The sequence below is a fragment of the Neoarthrinium moseri genome, assembly GCF_022829205.1.
Source record: "Neoarthrinium moseri strain CBS 164.80 chromosome Unknown scaffold7_Wmoseri_CBS_16480, whole genome shotgun sequence".
Classification (NCBI taxonomy): domain Eukaryota; kingdom Fungi; phylum Ascomycota; class Sordariomycetes; order Amphisphaeriales; family Apiosporaceae; genus Neoarthrinium; species Neoarthrinium moseri.
The window spans coordinates 587,035-604,351 of record NW_026055121.1 but is presented as its reverse complement, the minus strand read 5'-3'; the positions used below and the strand labels follow the sequence as shown (position 1 = coordinate 604,351).

Genomic DNA, 17,317 nt, shown 5'->3' with positions numbered 1-17,317 from the left:
AAGGTTACCCATATAGCTGAGGTCCTTTAGCAGGTACAGGTCTGGCACCCGCTCCACTGACTACACAAGTTCGAATTACGAACTTCATATGTATACAACAGAAAAAGACAATCACCGGTAGCAATGCTCATAGCTATCCCTGTTGAGCTTGACGGTGACTTTGCTACAATCAGGTTTGGAAGCTAGATGGTTATCACGACCTTCTTCGCAGACACACCTTTGCTCAACACCTCAACCCCAACTTGCACACTACGCAATCCATGTCCAACAACATGCGGTCTCGGCAGGGCCTGATATCTGCCTGCCCGCAAAGCAGTAGGAAGAAAGTCCTGGAATAATTTCTTCCCTTCCCTGCCAGCGTAGTCCGCCGCGAAAACTGTTCAATGGTCAGAAAATCCCAAGCGGTGTTCCTCAACTCAGGATTCTTACCCATTTTGGCTGAAACGTTGATTGGCAAGTCTTCTGGGGGAGGTTTGGTGGTTGCCACAAAGCCTCCACCAACTTCGGAAAGTACTTGAGCGACCGTGCTGATGATGTTACTCGGCAAACTGACCGCTATATGGCTGTCAGGGAAATGTCCAGCTGTTAATTGATATGCGAAAAAAGAAGCTTACCAGAAAACGCTCCTATCACCTTCCTTTCGGATTTGAGGGTCCGTATCAGGTCATTAATGACACTTGATGAGCTATAGTCAAAGACGACCTTTGCCCCTAACTTACGACAGTGGTCGAAGTTCCGAGTCGACGCAGTCGTCACAACATCAAAACCAGAGGCAACTGCTAGTTGAATTACAGCGCTTCCCACGCTCGAACTTCCACCCCAAACAAGGAGTGTCTTATCAAGACGCTCCACTTCCACACGAGGAAGGGGCAGAGCAAGATAACCCTCCTGGTAGAGCCCGGCTGCGGCGGTCGACAGAGCCAGTGGTATCACACACGCTTCTTCGTACTTCATGCTTTCCGGTATTGGGCACACTAGATCAGCGTGAACTATCGTGTGCTCTTGAAATGCGGTATTCTCAAGACTCTGCTTCAGCGCCTGTCCAAGGACCCGTTGTCCTGATACGAAGCCGGAGACGCCATCACCCACTAACAAGACCTCGCCTGCTAGATCATAACCAAAAATGAATGGCCAGTAGTCAACAAAGCTACCGGTGAGATGCTGCAGGCAGTCGAATGGATTCACAGCAACCGCATGGTTCCTGATGAGAACCTCTCCTGGGCCCGGCTGACGTAACTTGTGGACCCCGACCCGAACTTTTTCACCAGGCCCATCTACCCAAGCTGCATTATTAATGTCCATAGTAGGCAGCGGTATAACTTGAAGCGACGGGAAAAGTATAATCTTGAAGCCATGTGGTATTGAATGCGATTTGGCATCTGGATTTCATCCAGCTACCGAGTTCGAAGTCCGGGGCGCTATCCGACAGCGGCAGTGGGACAGTGGATCAACAACACCAGCCGCACTAGCTGAGCCACTGTTACTCGACGCGACCAAATTGATCAGGAGTCGGAATGTTAGATCTGACATCTTACCCTCCAGGCAAAACACAGGCAGGTGAAAACGTCTCCCAATATCGAACATTAATCATAGGACGATGGAGTTGAGCAACAAATAACACCTACCACTGCAGAGGATATTCCATTGCCCACTACCGACGTCATTACATCTCTATGTCCAAAAATAACAATCCTAACCGTTTTGCAGCAGATCGGTTCGTCATCGCCAGAAGTAGGCGTTTTCTGTTCGAGATGGCTGTCCATCTCATACCTCAGTGTACTCACCAGAAGTACGGAGTGGGGAGTGCGAAAATGACGAACTCGATTACTGCAATGGGCGCTATGAAACTCTCAGGTGAAACTTGGACGACAAGTACCATCGCAAACAGTGTTATAGCGGGAAGCCAGAATTTATGGCCTGCTTCAAATCATGACATGTAATCCTGTCGAGCTCTTCTGTGAACTAGGATTTTCATCAACACGCTCCAAACATCGAACCTGCCAAACACAAATCTACCAGTCGAGAAGGCTTTCCACGACATCATCGTCCGGCTCCTCGTCGTCGTAGTCCATCATTTCCTCGTCGCCCTCCTCCGTGCTTTCGTTGTCCTTCTTCATGTCACAACAGTAATCCTTCGCATACAATAGCTCTACTTGTCCATTCTCAATAATCTGCAACCGGTGGCGATACATGTGTATGAATGAAGACAGCGGGCGCTCCACAACCTCCCAAGCCAAATTGTGCAGTTGGCGGTCAATACACTAGATGACGGCCTTCGACGAGACTTGGGGGAATTCGGCTGTGTTGTGAAAGGATTGACAGCCGCCATTGATCCAGTCGTGAAAGCAGTGTTCACAGCGGGTGGGATAGCTGTCCCATCGATCAAAGACCTCCACGCTGAGTTGTTTGCGGACAAGATCAGTGATTTCAATGCCAATTTCCGATGTAACAGGTACGTCGACGATGTTCTCGGCGCCTGATTTGACTACTTGGTTCATCGTGTAGAGGTAGGAACCGAAGGTGTCGCGAGTCGGATCAATATACACGACTCCAACGCGGATGTTGAGCAGGGCTGAGAACTCTTCGCGTCTGTCCTGTAGACATTCATCGCTGAGATGTTCCAGCTCGTCGTTCCAACCCGCGCCACTTTCAAAGCTCTCATCTACCGTCTTGAAGGGTACCAACGGCACTCGGTTTTGGGGGTGTACGGTGAAAATTTCCAGACGTGTCGAGTAACGCGATAGCGCAACTCCTCTGATCTCCACATTGACTCGCTGGAGAGGTGACACAAGCGAACGCGTGGGGACGATTCGCTTCAAAGATGAATCGAAAAGGACAAGTCGATCTTTGGCTTCATCTTCCAGCACACAAGCCCACACTGCCAGTCGCAGCTCAAGTGGCATTTTCTGGAAAAACATGAACCGCTCCATGCGGCGGTGCTGAGAGTATGATCCCAACATCGTGGCATCCAGGCGCAGGAGCCGTAGGGAAGGGAGTAGAGAAGTCTGGCCACAACGTGGCTGCTATTAGATGACTCGTTGGGGATGATGGTGGTTGCGACTCCGGAAATGTGAAAAGCTTCCTGGGAGAGACGCTTGTGAGACGCTTTCGAGATCTCTACCAGGTCGATGATACACCCAACGAGGGTTTTGGGGTTGATGATGGTTGGCTGATCATCGTCGAAGGTGGGGTTGTGTTTGTTGACCTGCAGCCGGGACCATCAAACAATGAAGAATAAGATGGGATGGCCGCAGATCTTACTGGGACTTTTGATCAATGACAAAGAACGACGGCATCGTCCAGTGCAATCGATGTTGAGAAGAAAAGAGACGTTAGGGGTGCTATCTTCGCCTCGAAGAGAAGACTCCCTCCTTGAGGCTCTCGTACTCATTGACTGGGTTTCCGGCAGTGCTTGCGGGTGCGATGTGATGCTCTCTATCAGTTCATATCAGGCAGAAACTCACCTTGTAGATGAAGCTCTGAAAGTGTTACTTGGGCAGGGTAGTACCTCCTGTCACCAGTTCGAGAACGATCAGTGCCAGCTAGGCGTTGCAAAACTTCATTGAACGATCTGCGTTCATGGCTGACTCACGGGTTGATGCCTTGGTTTTTGTTTCACCTGAAAGATGCTATTTCAAAAACAATCCTTTATGGCTACAAATCAAAAGTATTTGGGGGTGTCAAACTCAATGGTGTGGTCAGTCTGCGAACAATCTTGATATCAATGGAGTTTTCGTTGAAATGATGACAAGAAAAGATGCGCAAATTCGATTTGCAGCAGTCGCATGTCTGTTCTGGGACATTTATGAAGGAAAAAATTGATTGAATCATTAAACTCTGTAATGATTAGGAGCTTAGACTTTGCAGCGGGACAACATCATATATCACTAAACTGGGTAAACGAGTGACTATGTATCTGAAAAGAACAGCTACTTCAGAGATGCACAAATGAGCCATAGCCCACATATATTAAAACATCTGCTGCTACCGATATGATCGCCCTTGATCAAATGTCGATACGAGATAAGCCACATATCATGACACCAGAACCGCTTCAGGTCATGTTTCAGCGATAAGAAGTCGCAGCTATCATTCTAACGCTTCTTGTAATCGCAATTACGTTAGGCAGTGTCATATTTGCTGTCGTCATTTCCGAGTTTTTGAGGATTGATCAGCACCGCCAGCGTGCAATACAGGTCTGGCGCGAGGAAGTTGAGAACGCCCTACTAAACCCATATCCGACGTACGGCACGATGCATCGTGTGGCTGAGTTTGAAAGGCACAATGAACGTTCGAGCCGGCAAGGTCGCCTGAGAAAATTCGACAACGGCGATGCAGCTGACAATGGGTACCTGAGTTCGAGCTCTAGCTGTGAGGCGCGCATCTATGACGATGAGTTGCGGAATCTCCGAAAGTTGATACCGAGACCGGCTCTGAGGTCAGGGATCCCGACACCTACTTCTATGGAATCTACACAGCTACCGTGTCGAAGATTACGGTCCAACACAGGGTCATGGAGTTTGAGCAATATTTCACCTGCATATGTCATACGAAGACCGGCCAGTTGTTAGGATCGTGAGGGTAAAAGAGATCTTTTGAACCACAGTCTCACGAGTCATGGCATTGACTGGTATAGTAGTAGGTATTGACTAATTCAAAATGCTAAACTTGGGTCTGTAAACACACGGATATACATGAAAGGAAAGATTATCTTTGCAGTCAATTTATATTCAGTCAACCAAGATGCTGTGTTAACATTCGGTCTGCACTACCGACAGTAGTCTATCCTCGATGCTTCAGCCGCACCCATCACCTGATAATCTCGCCTGCCAAAGGCTTGCGACCATAGACGACGTAGCTGTCAATCTGGTCAATATCGATACGACACTCGGGGATGATGAACTGACCCTATTCCGTATACATGATTTCTGCAATTGGACACGTATTCCTTCGCTTCTGCAACAGTGTTGTCGATATCATCCGTAGAAAATCCTGCTGCGCTCATCATCTTGAAACCAACCCCTTTCATTCCATCTACTAGATTCTTCAATTGAAAATGACCCAATTCTTTCATTTTCTTGCTTTTTGGCCAAGGATTGCAAGGGAGAATAAATTGTCTTTCTTGCGTCTCGAGGACTGAACATGAAATGCCTCGTAAGCAAAGCACTCCTATCACGACGAGAAAACATCTTCATGACTTACAGCCAGCCTCTTTGAGCCACCCCTCATACTTTTTCTGAAGCAGCACGTCTCTACCTTGCATAGCAGCTCCTCGAATACACCCATCTGACCATCGATGTAGAGGCGTTCCTGAAAACGGTCAGAAATGCTCCCTGCTCCTCGGTAGACTGTCCATACCTTCATATATGCCATTTTCCTGGCGCAGGTCGAATGACCCATCTTGGAACTCAATCCAGCCTCCTGGTTTGAGATTATCAAAGGCTTTCTGGATTATTCCTCGCATATCATTGAAACAAGTGGCCACCATTCGAAGGTGGATATAATCAAACTTGATCCAATGTACACAAGGCCCTTGGCAAATTGCTTCGGGTGGGTGGGGAGCTGGGAAAATCCATTCATCTTCAGCATCGTCCTTCTGAAACCAACAATTTGGGAAGCCTCGATCTGGTTGTATGGCACTTAGGTCCGTGCCGATGACCGTGGAGGTAGGATAACGCTCGGCTGCATTGAATATGTCAATTCCGATCCCGTCAAGAAACATGTTGTTTGCGCTTACCGAATTCCAATGCCCATATCCCCTAGTGGTGTGAATAAGCGCTATCGTATCTACTTCGCTTCTGGCAAGGCTAGTGTGACTTACGGTACCAGTCGCAATGTCCAATACGTGTTCCGGTACCTTGGACATTGGGGCAATGTGGAGCCATCCGTTCAACATCAGTGACCATAAATGATGCTGCAAGTCCAACCGATCTTGCTCTGCCTGGATTGAGTCAATACCTGATCACTTGGCTTGGAACACTTTGACTCTTACGGCATCATTGGGGAGGAAATACTTCCCATACTTGTAGCCATTGTACAATCGCCCCGATTCCAGCACTGAATCAGGCTCGACGACTGAGTTTCCATCTGGTATGCGGCCAAGTGTGGCATTTATCAGCCGGTTAGCAGCCATAGCGAAGTCGGCGTCGGAACAATCAGCCGTCGAGGACTGAACACATGTGTATACCCCGCTATTGGTAACATGCAAAGGATCAGCCGCTGGTACGTCCTCGGTGCATAAATGTGACGGTGGTCCTGTGAATCTAGGCGCTGACAGACCGACGGTGCCCTCCGCAACATTTGCTGAGTCACTTGCCTCCTCCATGATTATGGTTGGTTTGAGGTGAGAGTAGATTGGAAACGAGAAAGAAATTTGCGAGGTGAACAGTGAACCTTATTCGGAGCAGGATGTACATAATTGAGTAGCAGCACAGTACGCTACAGTGCATTGCTATTGACCATCCACAGGGTGACTCTAAGCGCCGACCCCTGATCTTGCATGGGTCGCCCATTCTGTCGGGCCCTTGGCAACCCAATACAGCCAGCATTTCACTTGTCGTTCATCTATCATGTGGTTTCCCTTTGATCGCACTCAATTGCTATTCTGTCCACCTATGTCTACTCCATTATGCCATTTTGAATCTTTTCGTGCCTTTCAAACTCACTATGTCTTTAACCAGCTGAGCCTGTATTTTCCACGCTATATCTGCAGGAGCTCACCAGTTCCTGTATATTTGCCTTTGACTCAACTGTGGTAAAGAATATTGGCGAGCTTCTTTTTGTATCCATCCAGTCGGGATTTCCGTCGGCTCCTCCAATGTCGGACGATGTTTCGGCTCCATTACAAGGCAGGGACGACTAGCTGATGTACGTAGCTAGGGATAACGCCTGAGGTTCTGCATGCCACGTTGTACATGGTTTTTCATATATCTTTTGCTACTGTAAGTTGTATTCATTGTCTCGTCAATAGTTTTTTATACCTGGACTGATTTGTCGTAAGAAGATGCGAGTTTTGATGGCATGACACGTCTAACGAAACTCCCATGCTTGATTCTCAACTCTTTACCCTAATCATCATAACGTAAATCGCGAAGGATACCCATATTCAACACAGTAAAATCATTTAATTAGGATGGAAGTTGTTAGGCAGTTACTACGGTTTAGACTTGAGTTCATGGTGTATTGTACAAAAGGCATGGGTAACAAATTATCTAGTTAGCCAGCTTTGACTCTTCAAAGTCATAAGAGCCATGACAGATGACCAGCTGATGAAAATCATATGAAAAACACTTGCAAGCCCCCCATATTGAAGTCTCCATACAAGCCTTGCTCTACGGTCGTATAGACGAGTAGAACTCTTGTTGTCCACCACTTTACCGGAGACATCTAAGATGCCGTTTGGTATAAGTCTTTCATCGATGACCGTTTTGACTCTCCTCGCTGTACTATCACCCACCCCTCTCGCAACCCCATGCCGAAGCCTCCCGACTTCCTCAAGTGCGTCTTCGAGGAACAAGAGACTACGGAAAGCAGGAAGTAATATTGAGACAGCCAAGGAAATTGGCATCAGTTCTGGGTGAAGTATGGCGCCACGCACTTGCAAGATGCAGATTGCGGGAAGAAGTGGGTTGCTGATAGCTGTGCAGCACAGATTGAGTAATAGGTAGAGACTTCCAAGCAAGTCATCCTTTGTTGGGGGTGCAGAGGCCACGCCGCTTCCGACGGACTTCTGGGGCTCATCCATATTCGCATGGCTCTTCCAGATTGTCGTAGAGATGTGGCAATTGTGCCAACCACGAAGCCTCAATAACACCCTGCTCACTGCCATTTGGAAAAACCCCATTGCCAAGTACACGTATGAACTACGCTCCCACCGCGTATACATGAGAAATGCACCCTTGCATGTTTCTGGTGCGGTCGTGTGGACAACGGCGCTGCTCTGGTAGACTGTCGACCACCCTGCCTGTAGCAGACCTAAAGTCAACTCAATATCCTCACCATGCCGTAGCGGCTCTCCCAGAAACGTCGATTTACATAAACCCTCCAGTAGGGGTTGTACTGCCGACAATCGAAATGCAGATAGCGCTCCGGGGAGAATCGTAACGAAATTGCCGGCAAATGATTGTGCTGCTCGGGGGACGTTTCCGCTCATGTCGAAGAGGATGTCTAAAAGACGTGGAAGCGTCTTGTTTTCAACATTTAAGGCAGTCAAGTGCCCAGCTACACCTCCAATGAGAGGGTCCTGTGCAAAAGGTGCAACGAGATTCCGAAGTGAACATATCTCCAGAACACTGTCAGAATCAAGAGATACAATAATGTCCCCCCTTGTGAGTTGAAAGCCGGAACAGATTGCTGACCGCTTGCCGAGGTTGGTTTTGTGTCGATGAGTAAGGTATTGTACTTTAGCAGCACTGAATTCCGTCATCATAGCAACCATATGGTCCCAGGTATCGTCAGTTGACCCGTCATCAACTACAGTGACGCTGAGCTTGCTTTTGGGATAATCTGAAAGCAATATGGACTGTAAGGAGTGTCGGATGAAGTGAGACTCATTATATGCCGGCACGACTATAGTGATAGTGGGCAATGCCTCACTATCCTCTACTGCCTCGACAGGTCTGTATGCAATCCATCCAAGAATCGACCAAACACTCTCGATGTAAAGGATAGCCCAAATTATCGAAAGAGTATAACCAGGCCATCCTTTGAGGAGAGTCCAAGGGTAATTGGTGACAATGTATGTGTAGGCAATCCCTAGGGTGGTGGTGGTACCAGCAACGGCCAAAAAGCCACAGCAAGCTCGGCAATTCATCTTTTCATGCCTTTTAAAAACCCAATTGCAAGTAGAAAGAGACTTGGGGCGTGGAGCAGTAGCAGTGACAGGAGAGTTGGATTAAAATGGCCGTCCATCAATGACTCTACCAATACTTAAGAACAACTACGGTGCAATATGGAGCCGGAACTGCCAGCTCAGCTTCTTTACTGCATCTGCATTTGCATCGAAATTTCCCGGCATAATTCGGGTTCAAGCAATAGTCCGCGGAGTGCGACTAGATCCGCAATCACGAACTCTGGGTCCACAGTTGTACAAGTGGAACAACTTGGCAACACGCAGGGGTCCAGTGGCGAGTATGATGTTCAGATGTTTACTATACGCATGACTACACAAGATAGATGCCCTTAAGGATGGTATTTGAGCACTTCGTTATTATATATCATCACTATTTCCCCCAAAACTTCAGGCTATGGAGTATCAGGAAATTCCCATCGACGATCATGACTATTTCACACAAGTTGAAGCACTAACCACATCAAGACACGTTAAACTTGGGTTTGCAAAGTCTAAAAGAAATTGCGACGCGTGTAAATCGTATGTCAGACCAGTTCAAACTCAGTTGAGTATCGAGTTCGGCATATGTTTGAGTCCATGATCCGGCCGCTGTATAATCGTCTCAGTGTAGAGAAATAGAATTCGGTAAAACAAGATATATATAAGGGCACCAAATCATGCTGCTAATATTTCCTCATGTCACCAACAGTCTCTGCTTCTAGACCGTAAACATTGCATCTGAATATCTCGCACTCAAAGTTCACATTAAACGGTCAAGTCGAAATGATGTCCCGTCTCCTTCATCTTGCTACACTTGTGGCCACTGGGTTGGCTGCTGTGGCTCCTCCGGCTGCCCCTGCCATTACCTCTGCCCCAGCGCTGTCAGCTGAGTTATCGCAGCACGAACTGGTATGGTGCCATCCAGCATTTCCGTAGAGCTGCACTGCTAATTCCTTGATGCTACCGATAGGCCAGAAGACAGTGCGTTAAGACTACCTATGTCGTCCAGCCCGGCGATACTCTTAGCGCCATCGCCGCGAACATGGGTGCTGGCGTGTGCAACATTGCCTCGGAGAACAACATCCCTGAAGTTGACACAATTTACGGAGGACAAACCTTGACGGTACCTCTTTCCGTCTGTGGGGCCGTCTCTTCTGCGACTTTTTGTTGCATAGCTAGCGCAGCTGCGACAACCCACGTGGCTGTTTCCGGGGACAGTTTCTATGGCCTTGGAATTCAGAACGGCGTTCCGGCCGCATCTATTGCGAGTGCAAACACTGGGATTGCATCTGCCAACATCATGATTGGCCAGGTCATCACGATCCCAGCTCGACCGACCAACTGTTAAGGGACTCGAAGTACGGGTCCTGCCGAGCAAACGAGATTGGCTGGGATCGGCTTGCAAATATTCCAATCTGACAACAATGGTTAGTATGTCTTAGATTACAGTTGTTGCACAGTCGATGAATACAAGATATGTTGCCCCAAATTATGTCAATCGTTCACAGGGCAAGGATAAAGGTTCACAGGTAGTCAGCTACAAGCAGCAAAAGTTCGCCAATTTACAGGTTTAAGACCATGGCATCAATATTTCGCAGAAAGTGGCACTGAGACACATGCCCTATGTCTATGTATCACAAACAGAGCTTCTTTAACTGATATCTATTGTGACATTGCGAACTTAAACAAAACGACTGCTACGATGCTGGCCAATTCGAGATTAGCATTCCTATAATGAATGGCTCCTGAGGTACACAAGACTTCTTAAAATGCAGTCGGGTAGGCGCAGGAAACGCATGCTTATGGCTAACTTCAACATCTCTGTTGTTCTGCTGGCATTCAGTCGACGCGATAGACGCCAGTGTAACAGGCGGTTGTATTTCATCAACAAGTTTTCTCAGACTTTGCGCGATGGGTGCAAGTGCTCAAAAGCTGACATCGCTGACCAGTAAGCTTCCAAGAGACCATCATTGGCATGTTTCGTTCAGTATAACGAATAGGCAGCTCCATGGTGGTATAGCATGACGTTGAACACAGTAATAATCCTGTGGGGTGAAATTAACACACTGTGCTGCAGCATTTCTCGTCCCGAAATACCAACTAAACCAATCAAGAAACCCCACAACCCAACCAACTCAAGGACCTGGACGGCCACTTTCTCGCGGGACACCGGAGCCACATAGTGATACGGAAGTGTCATAAGGACCTTGTTGGTTCGAGTTCAAATCTCTGTCCTGGATTGCACCTGGTTTTGGCCACATTTCACTGCCCTCCTTCAGAGGCTCTGCTGACATCACCATCATGGGACGAACGGAACCTTCACAGGGCCTTGCGCCGCCTAGTTTCCGTCGTGATGCTAGGGCAAAGAAGGCAAAGGCTACCATCAATAAAGTCATACCTGGCCTCTTATCTGCTCATCCCCGAGCCAAGCGGGGTGCAGAGGCGTCCGAGCTGATGCTTGAGCCCCCGGCTCGCAAGAAGGACAAGGAGACTGTTGCGGACAAGGAGGCCTTTACAGCAACACAAATGCAACATGGGCCGCGCATAACTCTTCGAGTAGCGGATACCTTGACCGCGGCACGATCTCTCCTTCAGAAAGAGACAACCGGGAAACTCGATCTGAGCAATAAGAATGCCAAGGTTGCAATCTTGAATATGGCATCGCCACTGTCCCCGGGTGGCGGCTTTGTCAACGGGGCCAGCAGTCAGGAGGAATCACTATGTATGAGGACTACTTTACTTTCATCACTGAAAGATGAGTTCTATCGTTTACCTGAGCTCGGCGCTATCTATACGCCAGATGTCTTGGTATTCAGGGACGAGGAAGGCGCGGACCTGGAGAAAAGGGACCGTTGGTTCGTCGACTGCGTCAGTGCTGCGATGCTACGTATGCCGGAGACAGAAGTAGACGAGGACTCTGGCCGCGGACGGTATGCCAGTGACAAGGACAGAGATCTCATTCTGCAAAAGATGAGAACGGTCATGCGTATCTTCCAGGCCAAGGGAGCTAAGAGCGTTGTTCTCGGCGCCTGGGGATGCGGCGCGTACGGAAACCCTGTTGGTGAAGTCGCGGCTGCTTGGAGAAAGGTTCTCCTTGGCGGCAGAAACAAAGGCAAGGGAAACAAGGAGAATTGGAACGGCATCCAAGAAGTCGTGTTCGCGATCAAGGACGCTAGCTTAGCCGATGGCTTCGAAGGGGCTTTTGGTTCGGGATTGACACGGCAAGAGAGCCAGGATGACTTGGAAGAGGATCATGGAAACGACGATCTAGAAGCCCAGCGAATGAAGGAACTTCAGGACAAGATCCAAGAGCTGGAACTGCGAGCCGAGCAAGCCAGAACCCCTCAGCTGAAATCTGGACTCGACGTAGTGCTTACCGGACTGAGAAGAGAGCTCGGGGAGCAAAGAGCAAGCTCCGAACAGGGCCCCATCAGTCTCGCAGGCGACGAGGAAGGCCTTGACAGCTCAGATAATCAGTCTGAAGAGTCTGATGACGAAGATGACAGCGATCCAGCTTGACCAAGGACTTCAACCCCTGAGCCCTCGCTCTCGACAGATCGCTCTCGACGGACTTGCTTGTCGTCCTGTTTCAACGACATCCAAGTGATGTTGACCGTCACGGCTTTGACCAGTCCGTCGCGCAAACAGCCGAGTTGGATGGAATTGCGGATCAGCGAACAGGGACCCCCTACATAGTCCAAACCTGCGCCGTGAAGGTGCTTGATTAGAGTGCACGGTTCTCGCTAACCGGCCTGGCGCATGCGTCGGCACGACTCATGTCTGGGCGAATAGTCTAGTCCATAGCTCGGGGAGGAAGTAAAGACACAATGCCATTGGCCCGCTCGGGAAAGAGGGGGGTTCGGTCTGACAGAACTGTTCAGTATTACCAACATACCGAGGCGCTGATCCTTGAAATAACTTGATTGCACCCATAACCGCCGTCTGTTATACTCGAGACCGGGGGCTGTACAAGCTGCCAGTGTCTTCTGCCAAGACACTGGCAGGTCGTAGTGTCACATCAGCCAAATTGCCCGTCCCTGGGTTAGCCGGTTGAGGGAAGGATGCGCCATTTCGCCAGTCGGCCGCCGGCATGGTTGTCGTACCCGAATTCGAACGGAACACACGAACACTGCAGGCGATCCACGGAATCAGTCTTGCGCCATTGCGTGTTTTGGCTGCTGACGCACATGACCAGGACCACCTGCGCGCATTGACGAGCGGAACCATGTTGTGCCACCAGTCTCCGTGCTGACGGCTGACCACCAAGCGTCGTATCTTAGTCCGCAACAAGGGCCAAAGTTTGGTTCTCACGCGCAGGTAGGCGTGCCAACTTGGCTGCTTGGTTGAAGCTATCGCGAGAGCAGGGGTGGGTTCCAATGGGCACGCTGCACCCTTGGTACATACATACCCTTGCCGCTTATGTGTGCCTTGTTGTTGGCACTGTCGCCGGCAAGCCCAGAGGCAATCAGGATCCCTGTCATCGCAATGGTGGACTGCCGCTTACAGTATCCCGTAATCGCCGACAGAACCGAGAGCCCGCAATCTCCGGCGGGACCTGGGGATGGAGCTGGGGCCTTGGAGCTTTCCGGGAGCTTCGAGGCTGACGGTTCGTGAAGCCTGTCGGTCGGTCGTTCCCAAACCCCCATCGCGCCGCCATCACGGCCGTAGACGATCCCAGATGCCCCTCCTCCGCCACATCCGCATCCCGCCCGTTCCATCGACCGGGAAGAGTGTCGCGCCTCGCTATCCGACCTACGCTCACGTCGATTCCATCCAGAGCAAGCTGCAGGCCCGCCTTCTCGATTACAAGGCCTCCCTCAGCTCCGAGCACCCCAAACCCGCCCCGGCGCCTTCGATTCTCTCCTTCACCCCGGCTCCAACATACACCCTCGGCCGGCGGCAGACCCAGCCGTTGTCCGCCGAGCAGGAACGACGGTTACGCGCCCCGCTGCACGTGCAGCATCCCGTGCTCAACAGCCGGGATGGCCATGACAAGTACTCTGCGGGCGAAGGGTCCCAGTCCCGGTCCTTCGCCCCCGAGGTGACGAATACCCCGCGAGGCGGGCTGGCGACCTACCACGGACCGGGGCAGGTGGTATTCTGGCCGGTGATCGACCTGCACTCACCGCTGCACCGGCACTTCACCGTGCGGGACTACGCGTGCCTGCTCGAGAAGACGACGATCGCGGCGCTGGCCCGGGCCACCGAGGTCTTCTCCCCGCAGGGCGTGACGGCGCTTCGGGACGCCGAGAAAACCGTCATCAGGGGTTTTACGACCAAGGAGAACCCGGGCGTATGGGTGAACAATCACCCGGCACAGGGCCCGGAGCACGAGCGCAAGATTGCCGCGCTGGGCGTGCAGCTTCGGCGGCACGTCACCAGCCTGGGCGTCGCCGTCAATATCAGCATGCCCGTCTCGGGTCCCGAGCTCACGAACCCGTGGGGCCGCATCGTCGCGTGTGGCATCGAGGACAAGGGCGTCACCAGCGTGATGGATGAGCTGTACGGAGAGCACTGGAGGAGTACTGTCAAGAAGAGCGCGGCGGAGAAAGAGAAGGAGCTATACTTGAGAATCGCAGAGGTACTGAGGAGGCAGCTAGAGGTCGTGTGGGTAGAAGAGTTCACGAAGAGACTGGAGCTGAAGACTGACAGCACGTCTACGAACCAGTCTCGTCAGGTAGAGGAGTACCTGCCGAAAGACGGGCCTGATAGTGGTTGGCTTTCAGGTGAAAGGAACGATGAGCTGGTCTGAGAAACTTGGACGTCTTTTTCATTGCTCGATGTGTTTAGCTCTTCTGAGTACCCCATTGAGTCACCTTGAATCTTCGTCGTTAGTTGAATGTTGCGCAAGTAGAAGCAAACTTGCCACTTAGGATCACGAAAACAAAACAGTTTATGTAATATTATGAAGCTCTTCTTGCCCATTGACAAGGGTGTTCTCATAAGGTACCATTATCCGTCAGAGGTTGTCTCGTCCGTTCAAATGCACGCAAATCAACCCAATACACCTCATTCTCTGGATGCTCGGCTCATGGCCCGAACGTTGTAAAGCAAGGTTGGTTCATTAAGGAACGCCGTTTGTAATGTCAAATACCAATATGAAGCCCCAATCCTGAGTAAATCCATAGTCGTCAAGTGCACCAAGAAACACCATCGTCCTCTACGAACCGGTAAAACTTTTGTGCTGCCGCTGCAATGCTAGGTACTCCGTTTCCGACCGTTGCTCTTACTCGTGGGTATCTCGTCGTCCTGGTCCGGCTTGTACTCTTCAGGCTGAAAGTGGGGGTTGTTGTAGTGTGCAGTATTAAAGTAGCTTTGTTTGAATATGTTGGTGGTGAATGTTGGCTCCGGAGAGAATGCACTGGCATCAACAGCCCCAGGAACCGGAAACATGTGCTTGCTGAAGCGAAGTGATGTCAGTGACGTTATAGCATCCTGTGACTGCTGCGGTGGTGGGGACGGCTGGGACGTTTGAGACGACATCGGAGACGGTGCTGATGGCAAGGTCTCGGAGTAGGACTGCGGCACCCACGTCGACTGCGATGACGGGCTGTAGCCAGAACCCACAGGAGATGCCACAGCTGGAGGTGAACCTAGAGGTGCGAACCCGGCCGGCTCGAATCCAGGTATCATGCCTAGCGTGCCCATACTGAGACTGGAGAAGGCTCCCAGCGAGGGAGCTACGCTCTGAATCTCATGTTGATGGCTGAATGACGACACTCGATTCACTTGCAGCGATGTAGGTGCTGCTGGTGGCTCGGGGGCTGCTGACGGTGCAGTAGAGGCGTCCTCGCGATACAATAGATCGTAATGACCAGGGCGGTATAGCAGGTGGATGATGGAACCCAGCATCTTCGGATCCTTGTTTTTGGCCTCCTCGGGCATGCGGTGCAGATTGACTTCGTCCCCTTCACTCCGGTCCAGATACGCAATCTCCAAGACGATGTCCGCCGGCTTCAAGAGGATATTGAACAGGAGCATCACCTCGACCTGGTCTATCTCCCGATTGACTGGCAGTATCCATTCATTGCAGTAGCTGTCCGCATCTCCGGGTATGTAAGCCTCGTACTGGTCCAGATTGCCTTTCAGATAAGACGCAGCGAGCAGCCGCAGGTGATAGACTATAGGCGCGGACGTCTCTTCGTCGTTGAATTTGGCCATCAGCAGCGGCATGGCATCCTGACCAGCCTTGACGGCCTGTATGATCTCCGTCATCAACTCAATGGTCACATCGACCATGTCCTCGAAAACGTAAGGACTATAGCCGCCCACGTTCTCCAGATATTCATTCAGTCCTGTCAGCCTGGCCAACTCGGCCTGCAGTTTGTCGATGTCCCCGCATCGTATTAGAGACTCAAAGTAACCGAAGCCGATGGCTAGGATCACCAACGACACGTTAGCAGCGTTCCATCAATTGAAAATCAAGAAAAATATGCCGATGTGTGTGTGAAAGCGCGCTCCCCATCATTGACACAATCCATACAGCATTTGGCCCGTCATCTCCCCTGCTGGTGCACGGATTGCGGGGTAAATAGTGTTGAGATGCCGAAGAATCGTAAAGCTGTAACTCACCTCGCCAGCCACAGTTGCCATCCCCTTGGATCGGACGATAATGGGAATAAGTCTGGGGTAATGCCTGGGACCGGGGTCAGTTTCTCTGGCCGAGCCACTGGGGTAAGCCATCCAGCAAGAGGGAGGCGGTAAAGCAAACGTCAGGGGACGTTCTTCAGCAAAGCCGGAACCGAGCTCCAAAGGCTGCTGAAGCTCGCCCCGGATCGGGCTACGCTCGTGTCTTTGTCGTGGGCTTACCATGGTTTTAGCAACATATATGGGGTCTGCTTTCGCATACTCCTCCGTGATTGCATGGCTTGGCTTCTTCTCGCCGACTATGGGGCCCTGCTTGGACGTAAGCTCATTGAACACTTGCTGAAGGAATGCACCCGCCTAGATATGTAACCACCTAGATGCACGACAAGGGAGGCAGAGAGAAGAAGCAAGGAAGCAAGGAACCGACATGGCGAACGCACCTCGAGCTCGGGTTTGTACTCCCTGGCAGCAGCTTCCTGCTGCGCTAGGTCACTCGGCTGCTCCATCTTGATGTTGTGGCTCGGGCCTCGGGGCGAGCGCCCGTAATGTTCGTGACTTGATTGAGGTTGGAGGGTGTTGTGGTGGGCGGGTGGGAGGTGAGACGAGCCGTTGTCCAGAAGGCTTTGGAAGATTGGCGAGGCGTAGACGTTGGCAGAGGTATCCGGACCCAAGCCGCCAGCGTTGGCTCCCCCGCCGCTACCGCCCTGGCCCAGCGGAGTGGGTGCGAACGTGTAGTCTGGGATGTTCGCGTTCGCTACTCCATAGGACGTCTGGAAGGAGGTAAACGGCGTTGGAATAGGCCGGAACATGCCTGAGCCTGACCCCGAGCCCGCAAGCTTCGGCACATACAAGCTAGAAGAAACCTTGGAGTCGGCGGGAGGTGAGGACGGCCAGCCTATT

The 17,317-nt window shown here is 51.0% G+C and overlaps 7 protein-coding genes across 7 annotated transcripts; 3 read left to right on the top strand and 4 right to left on the bottom strand.

Moving 5' to 3' along the window:
* Positions 1-182: 182 nt before the first annotated feature.
* Positions 183-1,302, bottom strand: JN550_003131 (uncharacterized protein; the record flags this gene model as incomplete). The annotated part of the gene is made up of 3 exons (XM_049314501.1): positions 183-376; positions 430-555; positions 615-1,302. The coding sequence occupies 3 exons, from the start codon at positions 1,300-1,302 to the stop codon at positions 183-185; spliced, it is 1,008 nt and encodes a 335-aa protein (XP_049174966.1).
* Positions 1,303-2,012: 710 nt separating this feature from the next.
* JN550_003130 (uncharacterized protein) lies at positions 2,013-2,960 on the bottom strand (the record flags this gene model as incomplete). Its single annotated transcript, XM_049314500.1, has 2 exons — positions 2,013-2,171; positions 2,286-2,960. The coding sequence occupies 2 exons, from the start codon at positions 2,958-2,960 to the stop codon at positions 2,013-2,015; spliced, it is 834 nt and encodes a 277-aa protein (XP_049174965.1).
* Positions 2,961-4,809: 1,849 nt separating this feature from the next.
* Positions 4,810-6,325, bottom strand: JN550_003129 (uncharacterized protein; the record flags this gene model as incomplete). The annotated part of the gene is made up of 7 exons (XM_049314499.1): positions 4,810-4,858; positions 4,908-5,037; positions 5,203-5,310; positions 5,359-5,682; positions 5,738-5,759; positions 5,822-5,941; positions 5,993-6,325. 7 exons carry the CDS (start codon positions 6,323-6,325, stop codon positions 4,810-4,812), a joined length of 1,086 nt encoding a protein of 361 aa, XP_049174964.1.
* Positions 6,326-9,613: 3,288 nt separating this feature from the next.
* On the top strand, positions 9,614-10,178 carry JN550_003128 (uncharacterized protein; the record flags this gene model as incomplete). The annotated part of the gene is made up of 2 exons (XM_049314498.1): positions 9,614-9,739; positions 9,801-10,178. The coding sequence occupies 2 exons, from the start codon at positions 9,614-9,616 to the stop codon at positions 10,176-10,178; spliced, it is 504 nt and encodes a 167-aa protein (XP_049174963.1).
* Positions 10,179-11,131: 953 nt separating this feature from the next.
* JN550_003127 (uncharacterized protein) lies at positions 11,132-12,349 on the top strand (the record flags this gene model as incomplete). The annotated part of the gene is made up of 1 exon (XM_049314497.1): positions 11,132-12,349. The coding sequence occupies one exon, from the start codon at positions 11,132-11,134 to the stop codon at positions 12,347-12,349; it is 1,218 nt and encodes a 405-aa protein (XP_049174962.1).
* A 1,159-nt stretch (positions 12,350-13,508) lies between these two features.
* On the top strand, positions 13,509-14,582 carry JN550_003126 (uncharacterized protein; the record flags this gene model as incomplete). The annotated part of the gene is made up of 1 exon (XM_049314496.1): positions 13,509-14,582. The coding sequence occupies one exon, from the start codon at positions 13,509-13,511 to the stop codon at positions 14,580-14,582; it is 1,074 nt and encodes a 357-aa protein (XP_049174961.1).
* A 446-nt stretch (positions 14,583-15,028) lies between these two features.
* On the bottom strand, positions 15,029-17,226 carry JN550_003125 (uncharacterized protein; the record flags this gene model as incomplete). The annotated part of the gene is made up of 3 exons (XM_049314494.1): positions 15,029-16,147; positions 16,403-16,774; positions 16,858-17,226. The coding sequence occupies 3 exons, from the start codon at positions 17,224-17,226 to the stop codon at positions 15,029-15,031; spliced, it is 1,860 nt and encodes a 619-aa protein (XP_049174960.1).
* Between the last annotated feature and the right edge of the window lie 91 nt (positions 17,227-17,317).